This window comes from Alternaria alternata (assembly GCF_001642055.1).
Source record: "Alternaria alternata strain SRC1lrK2f unplaced genomic scaffold CC77scaffold_4, whole genome shotgun sequence".
NCBI lineage: Eukaryota > Fungi > Ascomycota > Dothideomycetes > Pleosporales > Pleosporaceae > Alternaria > Alternaria alternata.
The window spans coordinates 56,102-84,026 of NW_017306193.1; the positions used below are offsets into that span (position 1 = coordinate 56,102).

General features: G+C 51.7%; 10 protein-coding genes across 10 annotated transcripts; 2 read left to right on the plus strand and 8 right to left on the minus strand.

Annotated features, from left to right (window-relative positions):
• Window positions 1-77: 77 nt before the first annotated feature.
• On the minus strand, window positions 78-2,496 carry CC77DRAFT_1017213 (glycoside hydrolase/deacetylase). The gene has a single exon (XM_018524359.1). It carries the CDS (start codon window positions 2,155-2,157, stop codon window positions 391-393), a length of 1,767 nt encoding a protein of 588 aa, XP_018388985.1. The 5' UTR covers window positions 2,158-2,496; the 3' UTR covers window positions 78-390.
• CC77DRAFT_612377 (hypothetical protein) lies at window positions 2,270-3,031 on the minus strand. The gene has a single exon (XM_018532446.1). It carries the CDS (start codon window positions 2,879-2,881, stop codon window positions 2,432-2,434), a length of 450 nt encoding a protein of 149 aa, XP_018388986.1. The 5' UTR covers window positions 2,882-3,031; the 3' UTR covers window positions 2,270-2,431.
• Window positions 3,032-5,067: 2,036 nt separating this feature from the next.
• On the minus strand, window positions 5,068-7,427 carry CC77DRAFT_1017214 (PLC-like phosphodiesterase). The gene is made up of 4 exons (XM_018524360.1): window positions 6,753-7,427; window positions 6,585-6,686; window positions 5,480-6,536; window positions 5,068-5,422 (listed from the first exon to the last, which is right to left on the minus strand). Exons 1-4 carry the CDS (start codon window positions 6,958-6,960, stop codon window positions 5,170-5,172), a joined length of 1,620 nt encoding a protein of 539 aa, XP_018388987.1. The 5' UTR covers window positions 6,961-7,427; the 3' UTR covers window positions 5,068-5,169.
• Window positions 7,325-9,296, minus strand: CC77DRAFT_612640 (hypothetical protein). The gene has a single exon (XM_018532448.1). The coding sequence runs from the start codon at window positions 9,015-9,017 to the stop codon at window positions 7,662-7,664; it is 1,356 nt and encodes a 451-aa protein (XP_018388988.1). The 5' UTR covers window positions 9,018-9,296; the 3' UTR covers window positions 7,325-7,661.
• Window positions 9,297-9,497: 201 nt separating this feature from the next.
• CC77DRAFT_1005828 (ABC1-domain-containing protein) lies at window positions 9,498-11,723 on the minus strand (the record flags this gene model as incomplete). The annotated part of the gene is made up of 4 exons (XM_018523377.1): window positions 9,498-9,542; window positions 9,592-9,721; window positions 9,769-11,111; window positions 11,169-11,723. 4 exons carry the CDS (start codon window positions 11,721-11,723, stop codon window positions 9,498-9,500), a joined length of 2,073 nt encoding a protein of 690 aa, XP_018388989.1.
• A 340-nt stretch (window positions 11,724-12,063) lies between these two features.
• On the minus strand, window positions 12,064-14,242 carry CC77DRAFT_956146 (cyclopentanone 1,2-monooxygenase). The gene is made up of 4 exons (XM_018535498.1): window positions 13,688-14,242; window positions 13,006-13,632; window positions 12,526-12,953; window positions 12,064-12,475 (listed from the first exon to the last, which is right to left on the minus strand). The coding sequence occupies exons 1-4, from the start codon at window positions 13,961-13,963 to the stop codon at window positions 12,133-12,135; spliced, it is 1,674 nt and encodes a 557-aa protein (XP_018388990.1). The 5' UTR covers window positions 13,964-14,242; the 3' UTR covers window positions 12,064-12,132.
• A 1,355-nt stretch (window positions 14,243-15,597) lies between these two features.
• Window positions 15,598-16,529, minus strand: CC77DRAFT_612854 (hypothetical protein). The gene is made up of 3 exons (XM_018532449.1): window positions 16,232-16,529; window positions 16,025-16,161; window positions 15,598-15,969 (listed from the first exon to the last, which is right to left on the minus strand). Exons 1-3 carry the CDS (start codon window positions 16,443-16,445, stop codon window positions 15,784-15,786), a joined length of 537 nt encoding a protein of 178 aa, XP_018388991.1. The 5' UTR covers window positions 16,446-16,529; the 3' UTR covers window positions 15,598-15,783.
• Window positions 16,530-17,290: 761 nt separating this feature from the next.
• CC77DRAFT_928746 (beta-1,3-mannanase) lies at window positions 17,291-18,610 on the plus strand (the record flags this gene model as incomplete). Its single annotated transcript, XM_018534073.1, has 3 exons — window positions 17,291-17,489; window positions 17,628-18,382; window positions 18,437-18,610. 3 exons carry the CDS (start codon window positions 17,291-17,293, stop codon window positions 18,608-18,610), a joined length of 1,128 nt encoding a protein of 375 aa, XP_018388992.1.
• Window positions 18,611-18,649: 39 nt separating this feature from the next.
• CC77DRAFT_982321 (hypothetical protein) lies at window positions 18,650-23,932 on the minus strand. Its single transcript, XM_018536112.1, has 4 exons — window positions 23,249-23,932; window positions 19,445-23,170; window positions 19,289-19,393; window positions 18,650-19,232 (listed from the first exon to the last, which is right to left on the minus strand). Exons 1-4 carry the CDS (start codon window positions 23,740-23,742, stop codon window positions 18,947-18,949), a joined length of 4,611 nt encoding a protein of 1,536 aa, XP_018388993.1. The 5' UTR covers window positions 23,743-23,932; the 3' UTR covers window positions 18,650-18,946.
• A 454-nt stretch (window positions 23,933-24,386) lies between these two features.
• On the plus strand, window positions 24,387-27,853 carry CC77DRAFT_1091785 (Utp21-domain-containing protein). Its single transcript, XM_018529589.1, has 3 exons — window positions 24,387-24,587; window positions 24,640-26,460; window positions 26,513-27,853. The coding sequence occupies exons 1-3, from the start codon at window positions 24,459-24,461 to the stop codon at window positions 27,722-27,724; spliced, it is 3,162 nt and encodes a 1,053-aa protein (XP_018388994.1). The 5' UTR covers window positions 24,387-24,458; the 3' UTR covers window positions 27,725-27,853.
• Window positions 27,854-27,925: the final 72 nt, after the last annotated feature.

Genomic DNA, 27,925 nt, shown 5'->3' on the forward strand with positions numbered 1-27,925 from the left:
TGGCACACTTCTAAACATAAACTGGCAGTCGATAAAAGTGTCACTGTACGGAACAAAAGAGTGGAAAGGTAATGCGATTGATAGTGAATGATGGGTATTGTGTATCGATGGTTGTCATGATCTATTACGCGATTTGCTACTTCTTTTCGTCGTCCTCAGCCAACCTGCGACATCTGACACAGGAATTGTACGGTAGTAATCAATTCAGCAGAGTACAAAAGAGTAATGTACAAGAATATAGTTGAGAACTATCGTTCCTTTTTTTATATAAACCTCGTCGCGTCGTTCACGGGGCTAGCCCCGTCATGTCTCGATGACGATAGATTAATCGACCCCTGATACAGAATTCTTGCTTCCAACTAAATGAGGAAACGCAAAAGTGGGGTTGACTTAGTTGCAGGTACCAAAGCCAGATTGGCAGCCAGTACCGCAGTGACCGGTGGTGGTTCCGCACCAACCGTACTGGGAGCAGCAGTTTCCGAAAGAAGATCCAGCACATGTGAAGCCAGAGGTTCCGGCACAAGATCCGTCAGTGGATGCCTTCTTGGTTGGGGCAGCAGCAGCCTTGGTGGTAGTGGTAGCAGCCGCCTTGGTAGCAGACGCTCCAGTGCCAGAGCACGTACCGAAAGCAGAGTTGCAGCCAGTAGAGCAGTGGTCGGTGGTGCTTCCACACCAGCCGTACTGGGAGCAGCAGTTACCGAAGGTTGAGCCGGCGCAGGTGAAGCCAGAAGCACCGCCACATGAGCCATCGGTGGAAACCTTGCCTGCAGCAGAGGCGACAGGGGCCTTGGAACTGGTGGTAGCAGCATTGGTCGTCGACGTAGCCTTGGTGGTGGTAGGAGCGACGCCGTTGCTGCCGCAGTTACCGAAGCCAGACTGGCAACCAGTTCCGCAGTAGGCTGAGGTGGTACCGCAGTAACCGGAAGAACTGCAGCAGTTACCGAACGAAGATCCCAGGCATGTGTATCCCTTGGTTCCACCGCAAGTAGCATCGGTGGTGACTTGCTTGGTTCCAGTGGCAGCGGGGGCAGTAGCAGAAGTGGTAGGGTTGGCAGAGCCAGCACCACCAGCAGTGCGGTACCAGTTTTCCTTGGGGTCACCGAGGCAGTCACCAACGGTAACAGCCTTGTAGCCGAGCTGGGTAAGGGTGGAGAGCATGTACTCAGTAAGGTTCATGGCAGTCTGCTCGTGGATGTCATGTCCAATCTCGAGCCATTGGTTGCTGGCAGCGGGGCCGCTGGTGACGTTGCCCAGGAAAACGTCCTTGGAGTACTGGATCAGAGTGGTGCTGTCGTGTTCATAGTCATCAGTGTCAAGGTTGAAGTATGTGACGTGGTAGCCAAGATCAGCCATGTCCTTCTCGCAGCCTGACTCAGCAGTGCAGCTGGAGTATGGGGGGCGCATGTAGGTGGGGATCTTGCCGACAATGTTGCGGAGAGCCATCTCGTTCTTGATCATCTGGTTGTAACGGTCTTGCTGGGAGATGGCGCTCAAGTCCAAATGAGTCCAGGTGTGGGAAGCAAGCTGGTGACCTTCAGAGTCCATGCGCTTGAGGACATCGCTGAACTCAGGGGTGATGTCAATCTGTCCCTTGTTGATGTTGTTTCCAGTGATGAAGAAAGTAGCCTTTGCGTTGTACGAAGCCATGACATCAAGAATGTGGCTGGTGAAGACCTTTTGTGGGCCATCGTCGTAGGTAATAGCAACCGTACCTGGTGTGGTACAACCGTAGATACCAGCACCACCGTACTGGACGTTACCGAGCTTGGGACGAGCGATAGAAGAGGTGTTGGTACCACCTGGAGTTGCGTTCTCAGGGCAGCCAGGGCCGTGCGCGTAGTCGCATCCGGGAGAGTAACAGTAGTCGTCCTCAGTACCACAGTAGCCAGCCTCTGAGCAGCACTGGCCAGCGGGACAGTTGCCGACACCTGCACCGCACTGGCGGTCATCCTGACGGGCAACGACGGCAGTCTTGACCTGGGTCTTGGGCTTGAAAAGTTCGTTGACTCCAGTAAAACGTGCTCCGGTGCGAGAAAGCAAATCCCGAGCGCGGAGATCCCTGGGGTTCAGTCCAATGATGTTGGGTAGGGCAGCTCCATGAGCGTTGACCAAAGGAGTAATAGCTGCAACGGCAGCAAGAGCGGTAGAGTAGTGCATGTTGTAAGAATAAGGTCGGTTCGAATTACGGAATTAAGTGTTGATCTGGTAGGTCGGATCAAGAGAGGTGAGCGAGTGGATAGTGGTGGTCAATATCGACGACACACTGGGGAATCTTGGACCGAAAAGAAGGAATGGTCAAGATGAAGGTAAGGTAGAATTAGAACTTCGAACAGAAGGTACCAAGAAAGCTCATCAAGGCGTGCGGGCAGAATCATCTTATGAAGGACGAAGATGATCGACAGCCAGCCAGCAACCCCCGTAAGGCATGGTGCTAATGTTGACTCGCGTTACGGCTAGCGCTCTCGACACTTGCCTGCAGGTGCCGGTCAGCCTGGGAAAAGGAAGCTTGGTGCCGCGGGCCCCTGGGGCTGGCAGATTTCAAGCTGTCGACCCGCGGCGCCGGCTTCGCTTCGGGCGGACATGATGCGCGATTGGGACGTTTCGTCATGGGTGGTAAGTAGCACGGACTCCTTTGCCATGCAGGAACCATCAACTCTATCACGTTGTCGAGCGAAAAATAGATCATGATGGTTGATCCAAGCCGTTTGAAACGTGTTTTGGCATCTGTGCCATCCGAAATGTTATTACCACACGCCTCTGACGTCTGTAGGCCGGCAATCGCTCGAAACAATGAGTGATTCATCGCACACGTTCTCCACCATTGTCCCTCACTTAACGGTTGCTTGGCATACATGGTCGTCGCGCGGTCGCTGTTCAACATGTTGCGATGATGGTATTGTGCCTATACGCTAGAAAATTATCATTTAGCTGTTGTAAGATGCTAAGCGCGTGGCGATGTGACGTCTTCCATGATCGGTCTGATGGTGCAGCACCTAACAGATGGCCCTTCGGGCGTCAGCCATGGCGTTGAGCCATGAAAGCACCGACATACGCTGGCGCATTGGCAACAGCTGCCGAGGACGCCCAACTGACGGGTGCAGCTCTTGGAGGAGCTTGTTAGGGATAAGAGATCCGCCCCGCATCACCACCAAAGTCTTCGTGTAGGCAGTCGTACGAGTCTTTCAAGCCAAGCCATGCAATTGCATTAAGTTTCTTCCGCGAAAGGTAGCATGTTGCGCGAATCCACTACCTTGAACGTCTCCTCTCCCCCTGTGGTCCAGACGCCTGCAGCTTCCGAGGAAAATTGGAGTCAAGTGGGCTTTCCGATGATACGAGATGAGCCAATCACGTGCCCTGCCAAGCGAGACTCAATACTAATCGCTCCCACCCTCCAACAGGACGGCATACTTGCTTCCGCCAAACGCCTCGCTCTGTCGGTATACCGTCGCGAATCGTCACTCTTTGCCCACGTGGATGAGTCGACGCCAAAGGGCAATGGCGCATTGTAACACGCAACCACGAAAGCAAGCCGCTCAATAATCAATACTTTTTGCATCGAGACGATTGGAATCAAGGGGGACGGGAAGACCTCGTATCCCCTCTCTGTCTCCATGCAGCTAACCACTCGTACATCTGATTCAGGCAGCCTCTCCAAAACCTCCACCACTCCATAGTCTCATAGAACAGCTCTACTGTATGCACTTCGGGAATACCGCAAGGAATAAAGCCCGAGTCTATTTTGAGCATATTGCTTTTCTGTTGCGAGACAAGCTTTTGCTCAAGTGACTAGGTTCTTCAGCCTCGTGCCGGCGGCTTGACTCGCCAAAACAAAATTGCGATAGACAAACTCTTCTCGTGCGCAAGGTACAGCACGACCATTTCTTAGCAACTCTTAGGCTTACGGAGTCCAACGGTGGAGAAGGATCGTTTGCGGCCTGTATCGCGACTGGTAGAATTCCCGATCGCATATCTCAACCTCCGCCTCCCGGTGCCGCGTGAGCTGGGATGGCAGGCATCACCACTGACCCTTGTGCCACTCATACATCCTACTCATGGGCTAATAATTTACCCTGACACATAAGGCCAGAACCGGATAGGACGGCCCTGCAGCCTCCACATTATCGATATCCAGCTGCGGTCATATATTCTTTTTCTTCCCTTACGATGGATATAGCGTCTCCAAGGGGCGATTGAGCCAAGGAAATCATGTGGAGAAACAAGGCGTCCCCTACCCGTATCGCTTCTTCTGCTAAGCAAGAACAAGCACTTGCTCTGCCGTTGCATCTCGTGGCACTTGGCGCATGCCGTATACCCGCAAATACTCGTATTGCATGATGAGCACGTCGGCTGCAGCCTGAGAAGTTAATGTACATGAATGCCTCAGGGGTCGTAGTCTGTCTGGGCGTGTTGCACCGTGAGGACGTCTACTTTTTCCTCCACTAACATTTGTTTCCTTGTCCGCCAGACGTACTTTGTTATACAATGAGTGAACTGTAAGGCGATAGGTCGAACCTAACATCGAAGATCAGCATCGGTTACATGCACGAGCGGCACACAACGTTGTCGCACAGAGGATTGTCGTCCCGCCGCTGATCAGTCGTAGATCACCGACATCAGGAACCTGCACGGAATTATGAAGAACAACATGACAAATGTAGATCATCGCAACGTCTATCGATATCGAGATGCGATGTGGATGTAGAGTCGGATATGTTCGTCAAGATCTACTATTGGCCCTATGCCTGACATCCGTGTTTGTAAACAAAGATTTCGTGAGGCTTCCTGTCCGGAATGGAGTCAGACCGAAGAAATAAGGAAGGTCTAGCAAGAAGCACTGCAGGCGGACAAACGCGATCCATGAACCACGAATATCTCGCGCCAGTGGCATACTTTCGTGTGCATATTCTGCGTCATAGATCAACCACAGTCACACTTGACACTCTGCACCGATAGCTCGACTCGATTGGGCAAAAGGATCATCACCACGGAGAGGTATCGGCCAAAAACTTCAAGATGCTGTGCGGGGTGCTGAATGCCTTGTCTGACTACAACGTTCCTACAAATATTCACGTAAGTTTAATACTTCGCTTCGGATCTTGTGTAAGACTGAGGAGGAAGTCTGTTCTCAAATTATCAAAAGCAATTCAACATACTTAGCTATTCCAGACGTTACGTCCCCCTTTTCAGTTGTCTCCCAGTGACAATCCCGTTCTTCCCCGCGATCCCGTTGTTTACTGCAACAGCAAATGCAGCAATATCTGAGTTGGGCTGTAACCCCTGCTTTGGTCTGTCAAACGGGAAAACCACACTCTTATCCCTGACTCCAAGACTATCTACGAACAATACGTTTGGGAAGCTTTGCGGCGTAAAAGCGTTCCAGGCTTCGCTTATTAGATCATCGAAGGCTGACGCGGCCATATTCCTATGTGTCATGTTAGTCCAGGGAAGAAATTGTAGGCAGGGAAGACGGATTACGAACATGATGGCTTTGTCAAAATTCAGTACGTCTTCAGGTTGTTGCGTCAGCGTCCAGGAGAAGATGTGGAAAGCATCCTTCTTCTCATTTTCTTCCCCCACGATGTTTCGATTCTGCTTTAGTTTGGCTAACTGATCGCTCTTCATGTTGGCAAGGTTGTTGCTATTGCTGTATTCGTCGTAGAACGGAAAATTACGACCGGAGTAAAAACCCTGGCTTGCAAAGTCGCCCAGTGTTATACCTTCAGGTATCTGGGCGACCACGAGGACTGAAGCACGGTCGGTGATGAATTCTCCTAAGCGTTTATCAGAGAGATCAGTGGTGCCTGGGTTTTCGAGAATATAGCGGTCGTTGATGCTCTTTAGTGTGGTGAAGAGATCGTTCCATTGCGTTTGGGTAAGGTCTTTGTACTTGTTGTCTGTGTCGAGCGTGTGGCTTAAATTTATGATGACGAGCTCTTGGTAATCTGCTGTAAAGTCGTTGATCTGACGTATGATCTCTTCAAGCGTCTGCCCATTACCACCAAGCCAGATGTCGCCAACTTGGCCATAGTGACCGGCTACCCATTCCCCTCGAGAGAGCACTGGACGAAGGTCAAAATACCGCGATCCGGCCATTAGTTGTTGATAGAAATCTAGGTATTGTGTCTGGGTGTTCGCAAAGTGCGCACCGATGGTACCAGGTTTGAAGGTACCCATGCCTGCATCGTGAGAGCCCGGCATGCAGATGTGCTTCAAGGTTCTATTCGCCAACGAGCCCAGGCTCTGCTGCATCCAATCCGAATACGTACCGCTGTTCGACCACCAATTACCTGCTTCGTCCACAGACATGATCCAGTTGACTGCAGCGTTGTGCCGAAAGCCCAGGTCGATCTTTGCTCCTTGCGAACTCTGCTTCGTCGACATACCGTCCAAAGATATGGTGAGCTTGTAGTCTGAAGGCTTTCGACTCAATACTGTGAACTTGTCCGATGTTTCATCGATACTGTAGTAGGCCTCACCCGCATCGTCACGGGTGCTTCCTCTGGTCCCGAATTCCACATAGACTCTGGATGCTTGGCCTTTTTTAGTCAGTGGCGGTGTCGTTTCTAGTTCAGAATTGTTCATACCAGCGTTGATTGTTGGCCATATCCATGTGTCCATTTGATATGAGTGTTGGCTGTTTAAAATCCACCTGAACGGCGAACCGTTCACTAGAGTCAAATCTCCGCCTGTTGACACATAATCAGTTTCGTCACCTCTCACCACTCTCTATAGACCATTAGATCATGACTCACCCCAACCCATAATTGATGACCCTTCCAAGTCTTTTTCACTCGTCGACTTGTTGTAAGAGACTGACTGTAGTCTTTGCTGGTGTATGTGCTCTCCAGGCGCAGCGTAACCAGTACGATCGTCCTGAAATCCAGATCCTCGCACAACGCCATGCTGGGGAAGCAGCAGAATTAAAGCCAATCCTCCCCAGAGCCCAGAAAGCAGGCGCATAATGCCCAAAATTCCCAGGTTCTGCATTGTATTCTAGCGGCACCCTACTGGGTCGGCCCTCTCCGTCATTCCCGTGCTCGCGCCGCTGTCAGCCACTCAATCGAAGCTCGTGTTTATCCAGATGCACCCCGAATCCTTGCAGGGCTATCTGAGTTGTTGTAGACGGGTAGTCGCTTTATAGATACAGCCGAGGATTGGTCGTGTTTTGCCGTCACTTTCCTGATTGGGCGAGCTTTGTTGTTTCACCTTTACACCCACTCCGCCAATAAAGACTCCGATAGCCTCAAAGAGTAGATACCAAGGTGTTGATTGCGCTTAGCGGCATCCAATACCTATGCGCAAGAGTATAAAGACAACGTAAAGCGTAGCGCAGCGCAGATCCAGATGGCTAGGGGGTCTTGAGGCTTGGTGCTGTTTGCCGCATCGTTACGCCGGTAATTGCCCCGAGCGTCGCGTCACGTCGCGTCTACAACGTTATTAGGAACAAGAAAATTAAGGAAATATGAGCTTCTCCCTATAAGATCACGCATACACCAGGAAAAAGCCGGAAAATCCTAAGAACTCTTTCTTAAAGATAGAACAGGAAGGAGCATCGGAGATCCACAAATTGACCACATTCTAGGCGGTCAAACATTATTTGCCGTAGATGCATGTTTGAAGTGCATGTTCCATCTATATTCACGAAAGCACGACATGACAGCTCACCTGTCAACAGTAATCATCCAACCATCGCCTAGTACACTACCGTTCATGTCAACACCACCCCACACTACACATGTCGCTCCATCAACCTCTGTACCCTTGGCGATACCGAAATGTCCTCTTGCCCCGAGACCCCTCTTTGGTTTTCCTGGTATCTCCTTCTCTTCTTCGCCCTTTGTGTCTACGTACCGGTATACTACCTCGGCCCACTGCGACTCATGCGTGTCCCTCTTCATACCGGAGCGGATAGCGTCCTTGGTGGCTGCAGCCGTGTATCGCTCAGGTGCAAGTTGCAACGCCCATATATCGTCAAGATAGCTCCCATCCTCAGTTTCTCCGCCGACAGCTAGCAGGTAGTGTCGCCCTTGGCCTGTCGTGACGCCTACAAGTCCTGCGTCCGCCCGCGCCTGTGGTGCTGTAGCAGTACTACCTTGGCTGTCCGTGTGCTTCACTTCTTCCCAGCTCCAGCCACTCGCGACCGGTGTAGTTCCGCGTTCTGCATGCGTCCATACATGTGATGCGTCCACGTACTCAGTCGCACCTGAGGCAAACGTCTCGATGCCCTTGCCACCAAATCGATATAGGCGACTGCCAACGAGTGCTAAGCCTGCGCCTTCTCGGGGCTGCCCTGTTGGAGAAGGTATATTGGTCCATGTTCTCGTCTTGACGTCAAATGCAAGCGCATCATTTGCAAGGTCATTGCTCGAAGTATCGCGACCTCCGACTACGAAGATGGTCCCGTATGAATTAGCTTCCGGCGGCTCAGGAACATTCTTTGCGGGGTCAGCAGGTGCTTGTGGTGCCTTCTCGACATATGTCGTTGTCTTCGGGCCTGGCAGATCTGAACTCGCCGAAGCATGACCAGCTCGCTGGCTGGGATAGAGCGTGCCTTCCGCTGGATCAAGGTAAGACCAGGTGTTCGATACTGTATCATAAACCCAAACCCGCCCCTTCTCGTTTGCTACACTTTCTCCTTCGCCGCCAAACACGTATATGCTATCTCCTATCACCGTAGCCGTATGTCCTTTTCTCGAGTTCGGTACGTCGTCCAGACCGTTTGTCGCGCGAGCGGGATACTTGGTGTAGTCAGCATCGAGAACGCCGCTCGACGGTAGAATGACAATGTGCATGTCATTGTCTGCGAGCTTGCCAGCCTCGGTCTCTCCTCCAAAGATATATGCGCGACCTTTGACTACTGAGACAGTGTGGTGCGAGCGAGCGAGGGGAACCGAAGATATACGCGTAAGATTTGCCTTGATGGGCAGTGTCGGATGAGTAATGCCCTTTACGAGGGCGACGGCACCCTCGAGTAGATTCTCGGCTGCGTAGAGCACACCAGCGGCTCCGGCCTCCATTGTTGCTGGCAAGAGTGTCGTATGTGTTAAGGCAAGAAATGCAGGGTTTCGGTCAAAAGGTTACGAGGCAACTCTATTAATCGTTTAAATGAATTGGGTGTAAGACGTATTGTACATGAGAAGAGTGATGTTGTATGGCATAGCTGCGAAGCTTACCCCAGGCGTGACGTCATGGCACAAGACCCCTGCCGCCTTGACGCGTCCCTCCACGGTAAGCGGGTGTTTAAAACCGTGGAATGACAGTGCAGCGCCTCGGCTTCCAAACGCATAGCAAGACAGATGGCTTGTGATATACATGTTTCTATACGGACGTGACGGTGCCTTTAATGTGTAAAGACTTCCACAAGGTAGTGTTTCTGCCTGTGAGCTGGATGTATGAGACGGCTTGCGTCTTTCAGAGAAACCAATTATGGTGTCTTTCACAATAGCTGAAAGTTTGAATAACACAGAGTATCTCATGCGGTAGTATGCATGAGTCAATTATATATTCGGGGAAAGCTGGTCGGACTTGACACATCGTTCGACCTGAGTGTTTGTTAGTATCGCAGTGCAACACGAGTGTAGTTTGCCATACCGTATCAATCGAGGCTTGCAAGAAGCTGCGTGCCTCAAGACCGACCCAGACCTTGAGCATCGAAAAGTCGCCTCCACGAATCATCGAAGAGCCACTTTGCGTGCCGAGTTGTCGAAGTATTGGCAGAGCACTGACGATGTTAGTAGATGACCCTCTGTACTATGCTGTATGACCTACCCTGCAAAGAGATCCAGGTTTGGGTTCAAACTCCTTCCAATACCCTCTAGGAGGAGGATACTAAGAACAACGTTTACAAAGTCGCCTTCAAGCCGTACATGATGCGTTCGCACCATAGAGAGAACCTCGTTAAGGATATCTCCAATCTTGATGTTGCCAAGAGCAAAAGTACGGCTCTTGACTCCCAAGACCAAATGTTGCATGCGCAAAGCAAAGACTTCTCCGTCGAGTACTGCATCTGGTTGTCTGCATCTCTCTACCATCAGATGTCCTGCCTTGTAACCATCAAACTCGGCAACAGCCTTGAAGAGATCCAGAAAATTGGCGCGATTCTTTCCATTGAGTTCCGTTACCAAACCCGTATCGATGAAGATGAGCTGTGGTCGATATCCTTCGTTATCGATCTCCTGTAGCTTCGCTTTCCACTGCTGGGGATCTTTCTTGTGTGGTCGCAGACGCTCAAGTACCTCTTCGGTAACATCGAGCGACTCTTTGGGGCCGGTCCTTCGATCTTCCTTTCTGGCGAAGATTGAGACGTCTAGCTGCTCGGGCTTGTAAAACCGCACCATTATGTTTCCCGGATGTAGGTCGGCATGGATAAAGTTGTCGATAAGGACCATGGTAAGAAAGGCATCCAAGCCTTCATCTGCAATGTCCTTTTGAAATACTCCACCTCCATTTTGTAGAAAGTCTTCCATAGGAATACCCTGGGCGAATTCCTCGATCAACACGTTGCGCGTAGTGTATTCCGTGTAAGGATAAGGGAACCAGGCTGTGGTTCGATCTTTGAAGTTTCGTCGGAAGAGGGTGAGGTTCGCGGCTTCGATGCGTAGATCTAATTGCAGTCTCATCATCTCACCAAACTGTTCCACTTCATCGGGAAACGACAACCACTCCATGGTGGGTATGGCGTTGATAACAGCCGCGAAGAAACCCATTATACGCAAGTCTCTCCGGACTATCTTCTCGATGTTGGGATGGAGAACCTTGATGGCAACATGACTAGATGGCACTCTCGAGGGTGAGCTCTTCAGCGTCACGTCGACGTTCTTCTTGATCCGACGCGCTAGATTGGCTTCTTTTCGATCGATCGAGTTGTCCTCTAGCGTGGCAAGGTGTGGCTTCAGCTTTGCCTTGTACACCTGCGCGATGGCGCCCACACCCAGTGGTTTCTCGTCAAACTCCTCGAAAATATCGTCGAAGCTCTGTCCGTCAAATGCCGCCTCGATTGTTCGCTTCGAGGTTTGCAGTGTGTGCGCCGGGGCGTTGGAGTGGAGGGTTGACATAATGAGACACATCTCGGTCGGAAAGACGTCTGTTCGGGAGGCTGCCCATTGCCCAAGCTGGTAAGAGGATTAGTCTGCAGTCGATGGGCCATGTTCTGGTGTAGCAATACGCACCTTGATGAAGGCAGCACCAGCCCTCTCCATGGATCCGACCAGGAAGCCATACCACCACAGTGTCCCGCTCCGCTCGTTGTCCCTATCCGGCTGCCGTGATCCAAGCCATATCGCAGGTATCGTCACTATGACTGGCACGAAGATGATGATGAGATGGAGAAAGCGGAATCCGGTAGCTATGGGCTCGATGATGTAGTCGTCGATGAGGAAGTATATGCCTCGCCTGTACTTGGAAGAGTTCCTCAGCGCATGGGGCACCTGCTCATTCAGTTCCTTCCGCGACGCCTCCAGCATGGCCTCCTCGTGCGTCTTCTCTCCATGATCCGACTCGTCGTTGGCGACCTGGACAAATGCGAGTGGGCTGAGTATCGCGCCCCCCGCAGCCCCCGTTGCTGCGCCTGACCATAGCAGCGTTCGGCCCTTGAACTTTGGAGTCGCGAATTGTCGGCCGAGGCGAGATGCCTTGCTGGTCCATGGACGCGTGCATGCGCGGGCGGCGAGTTTAGGGAGGCCTGGGCGGAAGCATTGGCGACCAAAAAGGAACGCTGTCCTCATGGTACCGGGTGTTTGGTGGATACAACGCGTCTGACTTCCATGGAGCAATGTAGCGAGCGATGCTCGACCTCAGCCAGGTTGCAAGCGTGGGTCGTGACGTCGGTCGGCGCAAATTCCATGTGACACCGATCGTCATCCGCCCACCACCGCTCCTCCGCGGCCACCAACAAGCCTACCCCTCTCCTCCCACTACGCCGGACATGACCTCGCATACCCCCACGCGCGGACCATCCTCCTCATGCAAGCTATACCCAGACGGAACCATGGTCTCCAACGAGAAGGACTACAATTGTATAATCTCAGCTTCTTCTTCTTGCACACTGGAACAAGAGATTGTAGAGCTGCATAACAGAAAGATGAATATAGTTAATTACAACAGATAATAGCCCTATTCCTCGGCAATGGATATCTACGCAGTAACGAAACCCTCAAAGCCCTTATCCAGCACACTCCGCGTCATCTCACTGTACAATGGGAACCCGCCCGCAAAGTTCAACTGCTCTCGAAGCTTGCCAGGAATGTTGTCGCCCATGTACCACGACTTGGTCTGCGGGAATAGTGTCTTATCGGAAAGCTCGGTGATTTTCTCTCGCCATTCCTTCTCTGCTTCGTGTGTGGCGTCGCAGTAGTTGATACCTTGCTCTCGGAGCTTAACCATGGCATCCACGATCCAGTCTCCCTGGACCTCAACGCACGTGGGTCCGTTGGAAAACGCCGTCGGACCCTGGGCGCCATAGAGGAAGAAGCAGTTGCTACGATCCAGTCAGTATCTCCAATAAGCTGGCTGTGTTTGGCAACTTACGGGAACCCGCTCAAACTCATACCCAGGTACGAGTAAGTACCGTTTTTCCATTTTTCAGACAGTTCAACACCGTCAACATCCTTAAGTCCCATGTTCTTCATTCCACCAGTCACTGAGTCGAAGCCGGTTGCGAGGGCGATGACATCAAACTCGTGAAGCGTACCGTCGGATAGCACAATGCCCTTCTCTGTAACTTCCTTGATCGGATTCTTGTTCACATCGACAACCTTGTTCTCGGGCTTGTCGAGCATCTCATAATAGTTTTGTTCCAGACTTGGTCGCTTGGTGCCAAATGCGTGCGGGGGCTCCAGAGGCGCAAGAATCTCACGCTTCTCTGGATCTGTTATCCGGGCACGCGTCTTTTTGGCCCAGAAGTTGTAGGCTTCGCGATTGGCCTTGTTATCAAATAACAAGTCCTTGTAGTTTGCCTGCAGATATGTAAGTTTCTACCGACATCCGAGCTTGACGTGTGTATCTTACCAGCCAGAACTCAAAACCACCGTTCTCCCACATCTTCTCGTAGAACGCTTCGCGCTCCTCAGGCGAGTCGTCAAATGTGTTCTTCTCAATGTAATCGTACTGGAAGCCAGCGAACGTTGTCAGCCTTCTCTTGAAGATCTCCTGATATTCTCCTTGTTTCCGCTTGTCCTGCTCCTCTTTGGTCAGAGGCTTTTGCTGCATAGGCAGGCAAAGGTTCGGCGTTCGAACGAATTGCGTTATACTTGCGGCCGTTTTCGAAGTCTCTTGGGCGATTTGGACACCGGTCGACCCAGTTCCAATGACGGCAACACGCTTGCCCGTGACATCTACTCCAGATGCAGGCCAGAATGAGCTGTGATGGATCTCTCCCTCGAATTTGTCCATACCTGGCCAATCGGGAAAGTGGCGCTTTGCCGCGAAACCTAGGGCCAAGAGGAAATATTTGCAGCGCGCTGTGCGACCGTCTTCTGTCTTCACCACCCACTTCGACGAAGGCTTGTCGAATTGTGCGCCGACAACCCTGGTGTTGAATGCGCAATCCTTCTTAATATCCAACTTTCTCTCGACGTGGTCAAAGTACTTTTGGAGCTCTTCCGTACCGGGATATCTGCACGACCAGTTCCAATCCTAACAAACAAATGTCAGTCTTGACAAAAGGAGATTGGTCAAATATCCGGCTTACCTGCCAGATCTCAGGCATGCTGTACTCATAGATAGGAACCTGAGAATCGACTCGAGCTCCAGGATAGCAGTTCCAATGCCATATACCACCAATGTTGGTACCAGCCTCCATAATCTTGCATTTGAAACCCTGTTGGCGAAGCTTGTGCATTAGGTAGATGCCGCCGAAGCCAGCACCTACGATCAACACATCAGTCTCGAGCTCTTTTGCATAGTTCTCGTTATTTGGATCCGCCGCTTCATTCGTCGCGCCAATATCTGTCCGGAAGTGGACCATCGTGAAGATAGAGTTTTTGAAAAGAGGGAAGATTGAGAAATCAAAGGGTGCTGTCGATCTCACTGATGGGCACGGTATGGGCGACGCGCTATCTTTATATACGTTGACCTACAAGATACCCCTCCCACGCGAATCCTGCATGATCGTCACGCTACTCGCGATCCTGCAACGATTTTGTGCCCGACAACCAGGGCGAATTGTGTTTCGTCCATGGATGCCGCTATACTCGAATCATCTTTCGAGACTCTGTCGATCTTCTCTAGTATCCCATCTGGCCGGACGTGTAAAGGGGTCGGATATGTCACGGGTTAGGACATGAGACTGACAATCTGGATGTGCCTGGATGCGGAAACACTCCGTGGTTACGCCACGCACACACATGCGACCGTGACGGTTGCTCTCCGAACGTCTAGTTTGCGGGGTAGCTGGATCTACCCCGGTACCCCGCATAACACCGTTCTATCGAGGCGAAGATGGTGCCGAGCGACACTCCGGCTTGCCGTTTCCAGCATTTCCGATACAACGACTGTCAACCTGCTCGAGATTCTTTCCTATCAAGAGACACAATGACGATCTTGTCGCTCATACGGATGCGTTTGCAACAGCAATGCTTCCCCAGATCATTCTCAACGGGCACTATCTAATATACAAATACCCGCTGCGTCAATAACTCGTGTTCAAAATCGTATGCATGCAGGCTTCTAGGACGATTGCTATGTACTACTTCGTGTCACATGAGACAAACTAAGTTTGACGATCCGATCGCCGCCTAGCCATTTTAGTAGTCGATGGGAATTTGGCTGTCTCCAGCATGCGCATCTACGGAGCATACACACGCTGCCATCCGGCCCGAAGGATCATCTTTGCGGAACCGCATTCTACAATGGTCGAACAAGGATACTTATGCGGCTTTCCCTAGCTGTCTGGGGAGCTTATAGGACTGGATGAAAGGAGGCCCAGCCCTTCTGAAAATGGCATCCCTTTCCACTCGTACGAATTTAGCAGAGTTGGTGGCAGTCATGAAGCATCGACGAGCTGGATGGAGCATCTGGAAACTGGCTTACCACAACTCACAACAAAATGGCAAGAGCTTGGTCAGACCTAGCATGGTCATGTGGCTGATACGCGAAGGAACGACTCTAATCGACTCGGTCAAGAGATGACGTGGACTAAGATCTCCACTTCGCTAATAACTTGCCGTGCTATCTTCGCTACGATTCGAGCGGACAGCGATTGACCGATCCGTCCGTTGTTCGCGTAAACGCAACGTCGGTACACGTAGTCACAGCCCTGCTCCCGCGATGCTTCTCCGATGTGGTGGATAGTACCGATCGGAATGGCAGAATACTTCGAGTGGATTTGCATGGCCATTATGCATCCTGTGGCAAATCCCCCAAAGTCCCTCCAAATACCTTTACGTCTATGATGTCGAAACACCTTTTTGAACATTCCAGCTTTTGGGGCGTCTAATTCGTTATATTTTGGCAGAGTATCTCTACAGACCCAAGCCCGCCCAGAACTATACTGACTGTCTTAGCCCGAACTCGAAGGACCTTTTATTACCAAAACACTGGATCGATCTCATGTCCCTCTACTCTCACCATCTAACTCCTGGGGATCCGGGTTCGGCATCTCTGCTGCGATTTGCCCTTTGTCGCTGACCTCATGACATGTACCTGCCTTTGATGCGTCCACCGTGGAGGCGTCTACTTCGTAAACATCGAATCTACTGTGCTGCTTCTTGTTCTTATGACGACGGAACAAAAAGAAGGCCACAGAAGCTGAGGCTAGGACGACGACCGGAACGGCAACGCCTGCGGCTATGGCAACCGTGCGGTTGTTCTTAGGAGTAGAAGCCTGCTCGGTCGCTTCCGTTGGCTGAGGTGATGATACCGGTGTTGTGGGGGTAGATGTTGCTGACCGTGGCGTCGATGCTGGAGAAGCAAACGTAGATGACAGTAATGATGTTGTCGATGGTATGGATGTTGTAGCAGCTCATCATCATGTTAGTTCGTCACCCTCCAAGTCAGAAACACCTCATTACTCACCAGTAATCTCGGCCAATTTAGACCCTCCAATCTCGCAATAACTACTGAAAACACCTAATGCAGTCGTGTTCTGTGAAGGATCGTCAGGACATTCGGTGGCGACATGAACACCAATCATGCTGGAGAACTTGGCAGAGCTCTCATAACAGACTAAAAAGGGGATAGATACAAGGTTAGACCATGTCTCACACGCATGTCGTATCCTATGATGGGAACTCACAACAAGTAAACGACTGGAACGCACCGTCGCCACCATCTCCACATCCGTACTTCATATCCCGCACAATGGTCGATAACTCGAGCTCTGCACATGTTGCCAGGAGAGCATATTCGTCAATTTGATCGATAAAGATACTCGTCGGTCCGCTGGTAGCCACGATGTTGGCCAAGGCTAGAACAAGAGCAAGAGCGAAAACGATTCTTATTCCGAACATTATATTGTCTGTTAGCGTATCTTTTCTTTTGCCGAGTAAAAAGATGAGAACCTTCTTCGCACCGGAGAGGCTATCGAAAGAGATGCGGAAAATGCTAAGTCGGAATCGAGCCGATGCGTTTTGTAGGCAGGGCAGACTCGAACAATGTGCGTCAAACCCTCCCGTTCTTCATTCTTCAGAAGCGGATTTGTTGCTGTGATAGCAAGCACACCTGCATGCGCATACCTGAATCGGCAGAGCTGAACTCCTATTGGCCCCCATGCGCAGATAAATGGGATTTGGCCTCAACATATGGGCAAGGCTGAGAAAATGTGCTGCATGTACAACGCCGGGCGAGGGACGCTGGTGGTCTGATAGTGACGGATAAGGCTCTGGCGTTCTTATTAATGTCCAGCGTTTACCAGGTTTGGCGAGTTCAAAGCCATCGATATTTGGGCTGCTTGTTGAGCCAATTGAGGTGAGTGGGATGGTGCGGAGGCGCCTGCAAGGCTGCATGCACGGTACTGCGGAATATCTAAACAAGTGCTTTCGCACCACTCTATCACAAGCAGCTGACAGAATCAGACTGGGCTACCCGGAGATTCTCGGTGATACATAAATAGTCGATCGATGATTTAAGTGGCTTGAGAGCCAATATGGCTAGGAAGGCTAGCCCCATACTTCTTACCATAGGTACAGACGTATTAGGTTATCTGCGACACCAGCAAGGTTGACTTGAATGGCCTTTATGGCGTATAAAAGCCTTCTCATGGTGACTGCGAGTGCCGTTATTGAGCACTGCTGTAAATAGCATCTGTTTCTTCTTTTTATAACCCTACTCGGGTGAACTGACCAACACCTGCAATATGCGCGGCCGTACGGTCTTTGCCGTCCTTGTCGGGTTAGTGGTAACAGCAGTCGAGGGTTTCGTACCAACGCGGAGACAAACATCGACATCCTTTGCAGGAAGTAACGAGTACTTTCTTCATGCGCTGTCTGCTTCCGAGCAAAAGACATACATCGAGACACTTGCTGGATGGGGGGCGAAGGTCATAAGGCTATGGGGTGAGCAAAGTCCTGATGATTTATCCCACAATGATACGACGTCTATGTACAACCAAAACCTCCTTCAAAGCCTTGATGAATATCTGCATAGGCAGACTGGAGGAAATAGTGAATCGGATGCTAACGATCGGTGTATAGTAACAAACATTGATGAAGGGTGCTTGAAAGGAAGCACGATCACCAATTCCATGCCGCCGCTCGAAACCTCCGTTGGCGTATTTGATACCACTGTGTTAGCTGAATTGGACGCTACGCTGAAGCTTCTCCACGACAACGGGATGAAAGCTATCATATCTCCTCATAACGCCAACTCACTAACTGGTGATGTAGCCTGTGATGCGTACTGCCAAAAATATACCGATGCATCTACCTTCTATTCATCGACCGAAGCCAAAGCAGACTACGACAAGCGACTAGAAAAGATCCTCAACTACCAGTCGCCAAACTTTGGCGAAGCCTGGAAAAGCCTGAATCAGGTGATTATGGCTTTCGACCTCCAGAACGAGCCTCTGATCAAACAGCTCGACAAGTTGAACAACAATGACCCGGATGACTGGCTATGTGGTCGTGCTGGAGTGATGCGTAATGCACTTGGATCGTCTAATATCAAGATCGCCACAGGCGGTATTGGCGGATCTCACTATTGCTGTGACCACGAGTTCAATACGCTGGAGAAGGCCATGCAATGCGATGCAATCGACATCATCAGTATGCATGGATACATGAGTAAGGCATCCGACTGGGCCTACTACATTACCGGCGACAAGGAAGTTTTGAGCGGAGCAAGAGCTGCAGGAAAGAACATCATGATGGAAGAGTGGGGCGTTTCGACTGACTTCCAGGATTCTTTCGACACTCAGGCCCAAATATTCAATGATGCTGGAGTTCCTTGGGTAAGCATGAGAGCTGTACATATTCGGAAAAAGGCATGCTAATGTACAATGAAGCTTTATTGGCAGTTCGTCCCTGGCTTAGACGGTTCTGAGCCAGGAGCGCCGACCGGTTGCGGTTACGATGGTTTTGAGATTGGATTGGACAGCCCTAAGGGTGATGCTGCTGGCGCAATTGCTGCAGCAAACGCGGCTACAGCGGCACAAAGTTGGGCAAATTATCTGAGATAAGCCAATCGGGCCAATATTTGCCTTCTGTGTCTTTGCAGTCGCAATTTCTCGTATCGCAAGTGCGATTTCCGATATGTCATGAAGGATTCAGCAATAAATCAGGCAGAAAAGAGCAACTTACTCCAGCCATCTCGATACTGTACTAACTGCCTCACAAACAAAAAAAAGATTCATGAAACTGCTTAGAGTGTGAGGACTAGGCGCCTTGGACAATGAGGAGCTTGGAGTGGTTTTGGTAAACGGTAATAGGCTGCCTCGCCAGATCCCGACCAATTAATAAGAATTTGTTGATACTAGGAGACTCGCCCAACCTATCAATAATGCCTCATCTTCTTCTTACTCCGTCTCTACGTCTAGCGCCGGCGGCGGTAAGCCCGTTGGACTGATTTCCTTATCAAGCGCCAAGCGTTCCGGACTTACAATCTCTCCTGGGCTTATTATTTCGCCCTTCTCATTTGCAATAGGTATGTGTGACGCGTCTTCATCTCGCTCGTCTGATCGACCTCGCTCTTCACTCTCGGTCATGTTGTGCTCTTTCCCATTCCCGTTGGTGCTACGCTCGAAAGCCTCAGGAACCTTTTCGCTGAGGTCGATGGCGACGAAGGATTTCGGGAGTTTGACGCTGGAAATCGTTAGTGCAAGCTTCTGAAGCATTTGATAGCTATGAGAGACACTTACGTATGGAACTTTGCGCGAAGAGTCTCGAGGACTTCTTTCCAATCTTGGTGGAGAGTGAGGCTGCGACGAGGCGCGAAGCCAATCATATGGCGTGAGTCCAATTGTCTATTCACGTTAGTAGCTACCGAGGTATATAAGGCAGAAAGCGTGACTTACACATCAAGTGGAGCGAAGGCATGACAGCCTGGCGATAACGTGATGCGAATACTATAGTTGAAGGTGTGCGGCTTATCATCGATACTAGCATTCTCCGACTCGTAGAGCTCGAAATTTATCTGCGACAAGTAATCGAGCTCTGGAATAGCATTGCGTTCGATCTTGGTCTTGATACCGCCCTCCAGAATGCAGTTGAGCAATGTGTAGATGTGTGATTCCTTGGTGAAGTAGAAGAAGCTCTTCGGCATGTCGGACGCCTGGAGCTCTTCCAGGTCTCCAACAATCTCTTTGAGTAGTGGAAGCGATGTAAGTAGGCCAATCTCTAGCTTCTCCTCGCTCTCGATGCCGTATTCCTGTGGTCCGATGTAGTCGAACAAGACCTTGCAGAGGTGGTACATCTCACGTAACTTGACAAGTCGCGCATCAGTCTGTGCCTTGGACGTCGCGGTCCCGAGACCAGAATACAGCTTGAAGTACGACTCGTGTACATACGATGGGGGCGCAGGAGCTTTGACGGTAAGCTCAGACTTGCGCCTGAAACCCATGCGATGGGACAGGCTACCGCGCTCATGGGTCTTTTCCGTGCTCTGTTCTTTCTCCTTCGCCTCCGCCTTCAACTGAGCTTCTGATGGACTCGGGCCAACTGGTATCGACTTCCCGGAACTGTTGTCAGGCGTAGTCTGCTTTGACCCGTCCGCAACTGAGTCTTCATCGACAAAGCTGGCATCGGGCGTAAATACCCATTCAAGGAAGGCGCGGTTGTGTAGGGCGTCGAACTTCATCGTGTCGTAAAGCTCAGATATTTTGCTTGGGTCGACTTTATCAGCGTCTCCAAACTCCTTGAACAACTTCTCCCACCGTTCTTTGAAAAGTTCAGGGCCTTCATTACAGCACCAGCGCGATTGAATGTGGTTAACATTGGTGTACTGGGATTGCCCTGACGATTGTGCCCCGCCTGGTGGAGATGCTAGTGCAGCTAGCGACGAGATCGCTTCGGATTCGATCTTCTTGAAGTTGTGGTTCATAACGCGCTGATGGAACTTCATCAGATCCACCACTTGCCGAACGACAATGTAGGGCTCTGGTACATCTTTCGGCCACGCGAACTGAGGTGGAGCTTTGTCGCCCGCGCGTAGCAAAGTCTTGAGCTTCTTCTTGACCTTGTCCATGACATCCTTTGCCGCGTTCGAGTCGTCTAGAAGATCCTTGCGAACTGAGATGTGCTCAGATTGGTATTGTTCCTTTTCCAGGAATGACGCTCCAAATATCTGTGCACTGGTGGTCACTCGTCGCTCCGAGCTGCTGAAGATATGAACATCGTCTAATACATCGCGATTCATCAACAAGAGGTCGTTGCGGAAGTTCGCACCCATGTCCTGTGTTTGGTGTCGAGCGGAGTGAGTAGGTTCACCTCCCCACTTAATAATCAGTTGTAGTTTGTCCAGTACCATGTTGTTATCTTGCGCGGTGATACGAGACAAGGTAACACCAGACATGGAGTCACTCCTGTTCTTAAGTGGCTCGGGTCCGCCTTCTTCGCCAGTAGCCTCGGTCGTCTCCTTGGCATCAGCAGTTGGCTCAGGCTTTTGTGCCTCAGGAGTTTCTTCGGGTAAAGTCTCTCCTGGTAGCAGCTCTTCCTTTCTTCGCTTCCGGAACATAGGCTTGATCTGCACTTTTGTTCCAGGCCAAGCGCCCTTCTTATTCAGATACAATTGCAGCTCACGCAGCTTCTTGGAGTCTTCCAGGCCTTCGTCCATAGCCAACTTGACGGCATCGCTCACACTTTGCAATGCTACCTCTCCAATCAGTAGCACTTCTGCCTGGTGACCTTTGAGTAGATCGACGAATGGCTTGGAATGGAAAGTGTACTTGAACTTCTGCTTCGGAGTGCGATCCGCATGTCGAATGACAGACACAACACCTTTGAGCTTCCACTGCGCCGCCGTTGCTGGAGGGGGTACCTCTAGATGATCTTCTGACATTGACCTTTCTGGTTCGAGTTCCAGATCGTCTTCTTCGAACGCAGACGGAAGTGTGATATCAGGCTCGGACGCCGGGCCATCTGGTGTTGAAGTAGAAGTAAAGGCTGTTGGGCTCAGAACTGTAGCAGGATTGGGTTTTTCGAAACTAGGTGAGGATGCGATAGGGGTAGAACTGAGTGATGTGTCGGGTGACGAGGGCATAGTGTTGGATTGCCGCATATGATGGAGGTTGTGCGCATGATTTCCCATTCTCGACATGCTGGGACTCTTGAAAAGTTTCCCAAGAGTCTTACGATGGTTTGAAGCACCCTTTCCAGGAATGTCTGTACCAGCTTGTGCGTCCGCAGCAGCATGTTGAGCGGCATCTTTGCGTTGTTTCCGCGCGATCTCTTTCAGGAACATGTCTTTTAGGATGTTGGCCGCCTTGTCGTAATAATCGCCGTTGTCCTTCACAAAGCTCCACCCATTGACATCGATAACGTAGCTCTGGTCTCCAGTGCGGAGCAGATCAAATCCGCACACCCGCTGGCCAAATCCTTCTGAAATCTTTGCTGCAATAGCGGCCTCTGACTCGCTCAGTTTCGTGACATATCGGACTTCCTTGCCGCTAGGGTTGCGCTTAACAAGACCATCAACTACTGGTGACTTTCTTGTCTCGGCATGGCAGAAGTTTGGTCCAACGGTATAGGCTTTGACGTCTTCAGAATTCTCCACTTGCAGAAATTGCTCGTAAATGTAACTGCCTGTTGGTTCGAGTATGGCCCTCGGTACGTCGAGAGTTTCATCCTTTTCCGAGCTCTTGTTGTTGATCTTCCTGAACAATCTGCGGCCCCCGCCGCCATCCTTCTTGTGGAAGTAGATGTGGATGTTGTGGTCTTCACCACTCACTGGCTTCTCTACGAATGGCTTTGTGAGGGTAACGCCATCAACGCGGATGGTGTTGTTATCGTCGATGAGTTCAATGTTCTTCGGAGCCTGGAAGCCTCCACCAGTGCCGTCTTCAGGTCCTTCCAGCTTCAGACCTGTCCTCTCGTACAAGGCTTTGGCGAATTCAGCCGACGGTAGCTTCGGTCCGCCATCTCGACTGACGTCGATGCGCTTTGGCGTAGGAACGCTGAGCTTGTCCAGTATACCAAGACACAGGCGGCGATCCCACAGCACCTGTTGCATGGGCAGGTCGTTTACGCAGAAGGGCTTGCGCAGTCGGGTGTAGGCAATGGCCTTGTCCAGGGGGAAGCCATCGGAGAAGAAGGAGATGAGGAAGTCGCACACTGGCCAGTTCTCCACGGCTTCGTCGAGGATGATCTTGTCGCCAAAGATCTTGACCTCGAACTCGTCGACCAACTTGCCAAAGATGTTGCGCGCAGGCTTACTGCGAGCTTTGGACTCGAGTGCGCATACGCCAATGATGCCTTTTGTCGGCTTCTTCTCCCTCATTTCTCGGCTAGCCGGGCTGCTGCTCGTAGCCGTGCTTCCGCTGATGCGCCTCTGGGCCGTCCGGCTGCGTGAGCGACGGGGCTGGGTTGACAGAGGCGGCTGGCTGGTGTGGGGAGACGCGGGGTGGACTGGGGCGGCGCTGGGGCTCGCGGACTGATTGCTGGCGGCTTGGTCTTGGGGAAACAGCAATTGCGTAGGCGAGGCTTTTGTGCCGAGACTGCCATTCTGGCTCGAGGTAGTGACGGACAGCGACGAGGTGGCCGTCGTGGTGCCGTGTGGGTTCTCCATCCTTGCTGTGCAGAGTGGGTGGGTCAGTCAATGGCCGCCATGTGCATGTGAAAAAGCTACGAGGCCGTGTCGGCCCATGACGTACGTACCTTCCGGTTCAGAGCCCGCTACCGAACTTTTTCCACTCCAACTGTAGCCCCGATTGGAGATGGCAGACACAAACGAGGAGATGGACAGTCGCTTCGACTCTGTCGCTGCTGCAGTGCCGACGTCAGCTCGCGCATGTCGGAAGGAATCCGGCAGCAGCAGAGGATTTACTGGGGCGCTTGCAAGACTTCCCCGGGTGCTCTCTAGCGTTGGCGTCGCTTGATCCGAGTCGTCGACAGCAGAGCCAGACCAGGCATGTCCAAAATACTCAAAGAGACTGCTATCCGATGCCTTGGAGGGGCGGCGCGCGGGCAGGCTCTGTCGAATCGCCGCGCGACCAAGCGAAGGGACTGACACACTGGGACGCTCTACGTTGTCTCCGCCAGTCTCGGGTTCGCTCGATCTTGCCTTGCGACCTGCTGCTGATGCGCCGCTCGCACTCGAGAGTTGTTGCCATGACCGTGTGCTCTCAGAACTCACTGTACGGGAGAGTGACTGCTCCATGCTACCACGCCTTGGACCCGTGCGTCGCGGGGTTAATTGGACAGGGTCGCGAGATGGCTGGCACAATCGACGTTCGGCGACAGTATCCTCACGGCTTCCTCATGTCTTCGGGTGCGCAGTAGAAGATGATTCTCTAGGCAAGAAGGAATTCGAAACAGCAATTCACAGACGGTACGTCACTCAGCGCAACTTGGCAGCATGGTCCAACCCCATGATCTCAATGGACAGACTTGTGCGCCGCATGCATATGCTGTGCCGTTTCGAGCTCTAGATGTCCACTCTCGGGCTGCAGCGAGTCTACATGTGCGCCACGTGTTGCACATCACATCGGAACGGGTCTCGCCCGGCGTGACTTGTAGCTAGGCTTCTGGCATGCTTGGAGAGCACGTACTGATGCCTTGAGACATTGTAGATACAGGTCGAAATGTTTCCCACAAGTGTTCAATGGTCAAGGGCACGTTGCTACAGATGCATACGTGCGCTGTACATTGGAAGAAGGATGGCGAGGTTGCGTCGAAGCCTACTACTGCCATTTGTGCTATGCATAGCGGGAAACGGACCCTGACGCTGGGTCGATCACTTGGCGTCGATCTTATCTAATCTAATCTCAATCTGATCTAATCTCATTTCCCAAATTTTTGGTCGCGCCGTCCGAGGTTGCGAGAACACCAGTCCATGCATGCGCTCTAGTCCTTCTTCCCCAAAACACACATAACATGGCAGGTCCAAAGGTACAGGAAAGTACCGGCAGTGGTCCCGTGACTAAACGCCAGAAGACACAGAGCAATGGCGAAACGAGCTCTGCGTCGCTGGTCCGCCAGTCTAAGATATTTGCGCCGTTCCGAGTAAGCTCCAACGACGCCATCACATACTTGCGCACCGCTGACTCCATGGCAGACTGTTGGTCTAGTGTCGCCTACAGGCGTTCCCTTTACTACACTTCCCCTCGGCAAGACTACCTTCCAAATCACAACCTCCGTCGGCCGCTCTCTCCAAACCTACGATCTCAAGCGCGGACTCAACCTTGTCTTTATAACTCGACCGCAGACACCCGAGGATATCACTGCGACTGTGGCATGGAAGAAGGTCGTATTTGCAGCCTGGTCAAGTCCCAAGTCGAAAACCCAGGCTGGCGTGTGGGTGTTTCAGCGCGGAAAAAAGACTGCAGAGTTGGAGCTACCACGCGGCGGCATACAGCGCATCACAAGGCTAGTAGTCCTGGGAGAATGGATTGTAGGATGTGGCAAGACCGAAATCGAGATCTGGAGGACAGCTACCTTGGAGCACTACACGACCCTACAGGGCGCCTCTTCCAGTGCGCTCTCTGGCTGCATCTGCAACATGCCTACCTACTTGAACAAGATATTCGTGGGCCGAGCCGATGGGTCTGTTGAGATTTGGAACATCAGCACCGGAAAGCTGCTTTACACACTCCTCCCACCAGCAGCAGACTTTGGCGCTGTAACTGCACTACAGCCGACGCCCGCTTTGTCGCTCCTCGCTATCGCATACCAATCAGGTCCAATCACGATACACGATATCCGTGCAGACAAAGAGATCATGCGCCTGAACACGGGTGGCTCGCGGAAACCCTCAGTGACTTCCATCTCCTTCAGGACCGACGGACTGGGTGCCGGCGACGATGGTCGCGAAGACGGTGTCATGGCAACAGCTAGTCATGAAAGCGGCGACATCACCTTCTGGGACCTCAACAAAGGTGGTCGTAAAACTGGTACCCTCCGAGGGGCTCATGGGCCGCCTCCATCTGCGAGCGGAGGTGTCGGTGGTGGTATCAGTAAGATTGAATTCCTCGCGGGGCAGGCGGTCATTGTATCGAGTGGCTTGGACAACTCGTTGAAGAGCTGGATTTTTGACGAAACACCCTTCTCACCCCTACCGCGCATTCTGCATTCTCGCGGCGGTCATGCTGCACCAGTCTCAACTCTCCGCTTCCTTCCTTCCAACTCGGACGGCTCTGATGATGTCGGCAAATGGCTTCTCAGCGCTAGCAAAGACCGAAGTCTCTGGGGCTGGAGCTTGCGACGAGATGGACAAAGCACAGAGCTTAGCCAGGGTGCTATCCAGAGGAAAGCAAAGAAGATGGGGCTGCTCAATGGAAATTCCGAGGCGTCCAAACATCATGTCAAGTTGGAAGATTTGAAAGCTCCAGCAATCACCTGCATGGCTTGTTCTCTCAATCGCGACGGTGGCATGGGTGCGATGCCTGGCGTAGCGGGTATATGGAATAACTCATCCAAGGTCAAGGGGCAGGATAAGAAAGCTATAGAAGTTAACATGACTGGATGGGAGAGCATCGTCACAGGGCACGCTGGTGACAAGACTGCAAGAACCTGGTTCTGGGGCCGTAAACGGGCCGGCCGATGGGCTTTCGACACAGGCGATGGTACAGAAGTCAAGAGTGTTGCAATCTCGTCTTGCGGCACGTTTGCCGTGATCGGATCTGCAGGTGGCTCCATTGATATGTACAACCTTCAATCTGGCCAATTCCGACGCAGGTTCCCAGCTCGACTCACTCCAGTGGAAGCAAAACAGCACAAACTTCGACAATTACAGGCCGAAGAGGCTCTAGAGTTTGCGGATGATGCACCTCGGAAGTTTGCAAAGGGAGAAGGCAAGCACAAAGGAGCCATCACTGGTCTCGCTGTAGACGCTCTCAATCGCACGCTTTTAAGTTGTTCCGACGATGGCAAAGTCAAGGTAAGTCAAACGTCCGTCTTTCTCATCCACCAGCGACTGACGCATATTGTAGTTCTGGGATTTTGCTACGGGCATCCTACTTCACGAGATTGATTGGTACCCTATGACGAAGATCAATGGTCTGCGCTACCACCGGAACAGTGATCTGATAGCACTAAGCTGTGACGATGGCTCGATCCGCGTATTGGACATCACAACCAAGAAACTCATTCGAGAATTATGGGCATCCCAATCCCATGTTGCACTGCAAACCCTCGATTACACCTTTTCGAGTGACGGCCGATGGATCATTTCTGCTGCCTCAGACTCCACCGTCAGAGTTTGGGACTTACCAACCGGCCATCTCATTGATGCTATGAAGCTGCCCAAAAAGTGCAACACCGTGGCATTCTCACCTTCGGGTGAGTTCCTTGCCACCGGCCTAGACGGCGAAGTAGGTGTGCATATCTGGACAAACCGAACACTCTTCACGCATGTATCAACCCGTCAAATAACAGAGGACGACATTGCCGAGGTCAGCGCGCCAACAGCATCTGGCGAAGGCGGTGTCGCTATCATTGAAGCTGCCACCGAAGAGCAGGCAGAGGATGAGGATCAGGATGAAGTTACCGTTCCGGTCATGGACCAACTCAGCGACAAGATCACAACACTGAGCTTGGTTCCAAAGTCCCGCTGGCAAACCCTCTTACACCTTGACGTTATCCGTGCCCGCAACAAGCCCAAAGAGGCTCCGAAAGCGCCAGAAAAGGCCCCCTTCTTCCTCCCGTCACTTGGTCAAAACCAGGTTTCGGGAGCAGAAGACAATGCTCTCGCGCCACTCGATCAAGATCCGAAGTCTCGCATCTCCAGCTCTGCGCTTGCTTCGCGCTCTAGCGCCGCCACATCTACTGATGTCTTCAGCCGTCACCTTGTACATGCGACCGAAACCGCTGACTACACTCCTCTCCTAACTCACCTCTCTTCACTCCCGCCTTCGGCAGCGGATATTGCAATTCGCACTCTTGATACAACGGAGCCATACACAGAGCTGCGAACGTTTATCGAAGCGTTGACCGCGAGACTCCAAGAAGGCCGAGACTACGAGCTTGTACAAGCTTGGATGAGCGTATTTCTGCGACTCCATGGAGATATTGTTGTCAAAGACTCTGACCTAGTAGGCGAGCTAAGGAAGTGGCAGGAGGAGGCGAAGAGAGGACGCGAAAGGGTGGGCGGATTAGTGGGATACAGTGTCGGTGTAGTAGGATGGGTTCGAAGTGCGCGATGAGTCTTTCACATGTGCACTTAGTTTAGCATGATGTATATACTCTTGTTCACAGCTGACGCTGGGACTCTAACAAAAGCGGCATGCAGATTGAATTTTCAGGTTGTCTTTTCACTGCCATTGCATATCCTCGGTCATGATTGATAGTCAATGATACCAAAAGGGATTGGAAAGCCCCAGATGGATATTATGTATATCTTTCTC